Below are 1911 nucleotides of genomic sequence, written 5' to 3' on the forward strand. Positions count from 1 at the left end.
CCGAAAGCAGAAGAATCCTCATCCAGTCACCTGATGTAAACTATCGAAAACATGCCAAAGCATGAAATGAAATAAAAAGCCGCTTTATAGTAAGATCACAGCTTAGATTGCAAGGTAGCCACATGAGCAAAGAACATTTTAACCATGAGTTTATCCAGTTTCTCAATGCTTCTCCGACCCCTTACCATGCTGTGGCCACGATGGTAGCGAAACTTCAGGAAGCTGGCTTTCAACTATTGAATGAGTCAGAAGCTTGGGTTCTAAAAGTAGGTGAGAAATATTACGTAACCCGCAATGGTTCTTCCATCATTGCTTTCACCATGGGCAAACCAGAACTGGGTGCCAGAATGGTTGGAGCACATACCGACTCGCCCTGCCTGAAAGTAAAGCCGCAACCAGAGATGAGCAAGCACTGCTATTTCCAGCTCGGAGTAGAAGTGTACGGTGGAGTTTTGTTAAACCCATGGTATGACAGAGACCTTTCTATTGCCGGACGAGTTCAATACCTCAATGACCAACAACAGCTTCGTCATCAGTTGATTAATTTTGAACGGCCCATCGCCATTATTCCCAGCTTGGCTATTCATCTAGACCGTGAGGTCAACAGCGGACGAGCGGTGAATGCACAAACAGATATTCCACCAATCCTGTTCCAGCTTACTGATGATGAAAAGGTAAATTTCAGGGAGTTATTGAAAGACGAGCTCGTTCGTCAGGGCCATAGTGACTGCCAGGAAGTCATGGAGTATGACCTCTCTTTTTATGACACTCATGGCGCTGCCATCATTGGCCTGAAGAACAACTTTATTGCCAGTGCCAGACTGGATAACCTGCTCAGCTGCTATGTAGGTCTGGAGTCTCTACTCAATCATAAGGTGGCAGATGTCACTGCGTTACTGGTATGCAATGACCATGAAGAAGTAGGCAGTGTTTCTACAACTGGAGCTCATGGACAATTCCTGAAAAGTGTATTGGAACGTGTTTATGGAGCTGGGGAGTCTTTGACCATGGCGATGAACCGTTCAATGCTGATTTCTACTGATAATGCCCACGGCATTCACCCAAACTATTCCAGTAAGCACGATGAAAACCACGCCCCAAAGCTGAACCATGGCGCTGTAATTAAAGTTAACGCTAACCAGCGCTATGCCACTAATGACGAAACCTCCGCCATATACCGTACACTCTGTCAGGTAAGCGGCAGTAAAGTACAGCACTTTGTTACCAGAACCGATATGGCCTGCGGCAGTACTATCGGCCCACTGACTGCCGGTATACTGGGTGTGCGCACACTGGATCTTGGGCTTCCAACGTTTGGCATGCACTCTATCAGGGAACTAGCTGGAAGTGATGATGCCTTTGAGTTAAGCCAGACTCTGTCGCACTTTATGGCGGTGACAAAGCTGCCATTTGCCAAATAACACAAGTTTTGCTGGTTCCCTAAGAAGAATCAGTAAAACCTTCCTTGATATTATTTTGGGGCGGCTCTTTTGATACGACAATCCAGCCGCTAAACCATCGTAGGTTTAGATATATCAGGTAACGAAAAAGATACGGTTTTATGGTTATATGACGTCGTCAAACCAATAACTCCATAACACTGTCTCTTATGAACGCATCCTGCGCTAATACCCTAGATTATTCATTCTTCTCACCAAATTGTTATCATTTTGACGCTATCATTCAGCACCTTTAATCCACTGTTCAACAATAGCATGGCATCATAGAGAGCTATATCCAGACCGAAGGTAACGAAGTTTTGCGCCTTCTCCTCCAATGGTATCTAGATAAGCAGGCCAATGATGAGCCTCCGTAATCGTAGGTAACTGGTAGCGACGGTGAGCAAAGGCATCACGTCAGCAAAAATACCTCTCGATAACTGACAGCTTGTTTGGTTCTGTCGTAGTCAGG

The 1911-nt window shown here is 45.5% G+C and overlaps 1 protein-coding gene across 1 annotated transcript; it reads left to right on the top strand.

The window, feature by feature from the left end:
- Positions 1 to 200: 200 nt before the first annotated feature.
- Positions 201 to 1421, top strand: LOC311328347 (putative M18 family aminopeptidase 2; the record flags this gene model as incomplete). The annotated part of the gene is made up of 1 exon (XM_084462331.1): positions 201 to 1421. One exon carries the CDS (start codon positions 201 to 203, stop codon positions 1419 to 1421), a length of 1221 nt encoding a protein of 406 aa, XP_084318457.1.
- Positions 1422 to 1911: the final 490 nt, after the last annotated feature.

This window comes from Borostomias antarcticus (assembly GCF_949987555.1).
Source record: "Borostomias antarcticus genome assembly, contig: scaffold_237, whole genome shotgun sequence".
NCBI classification, from domain to species: domain Eukaryota; kingdom Metazoa; phylum Chordata; class Actinopteri; order Stomiiformes; family Stomiidae; genus Borostomias; species Borostomias antarcticus.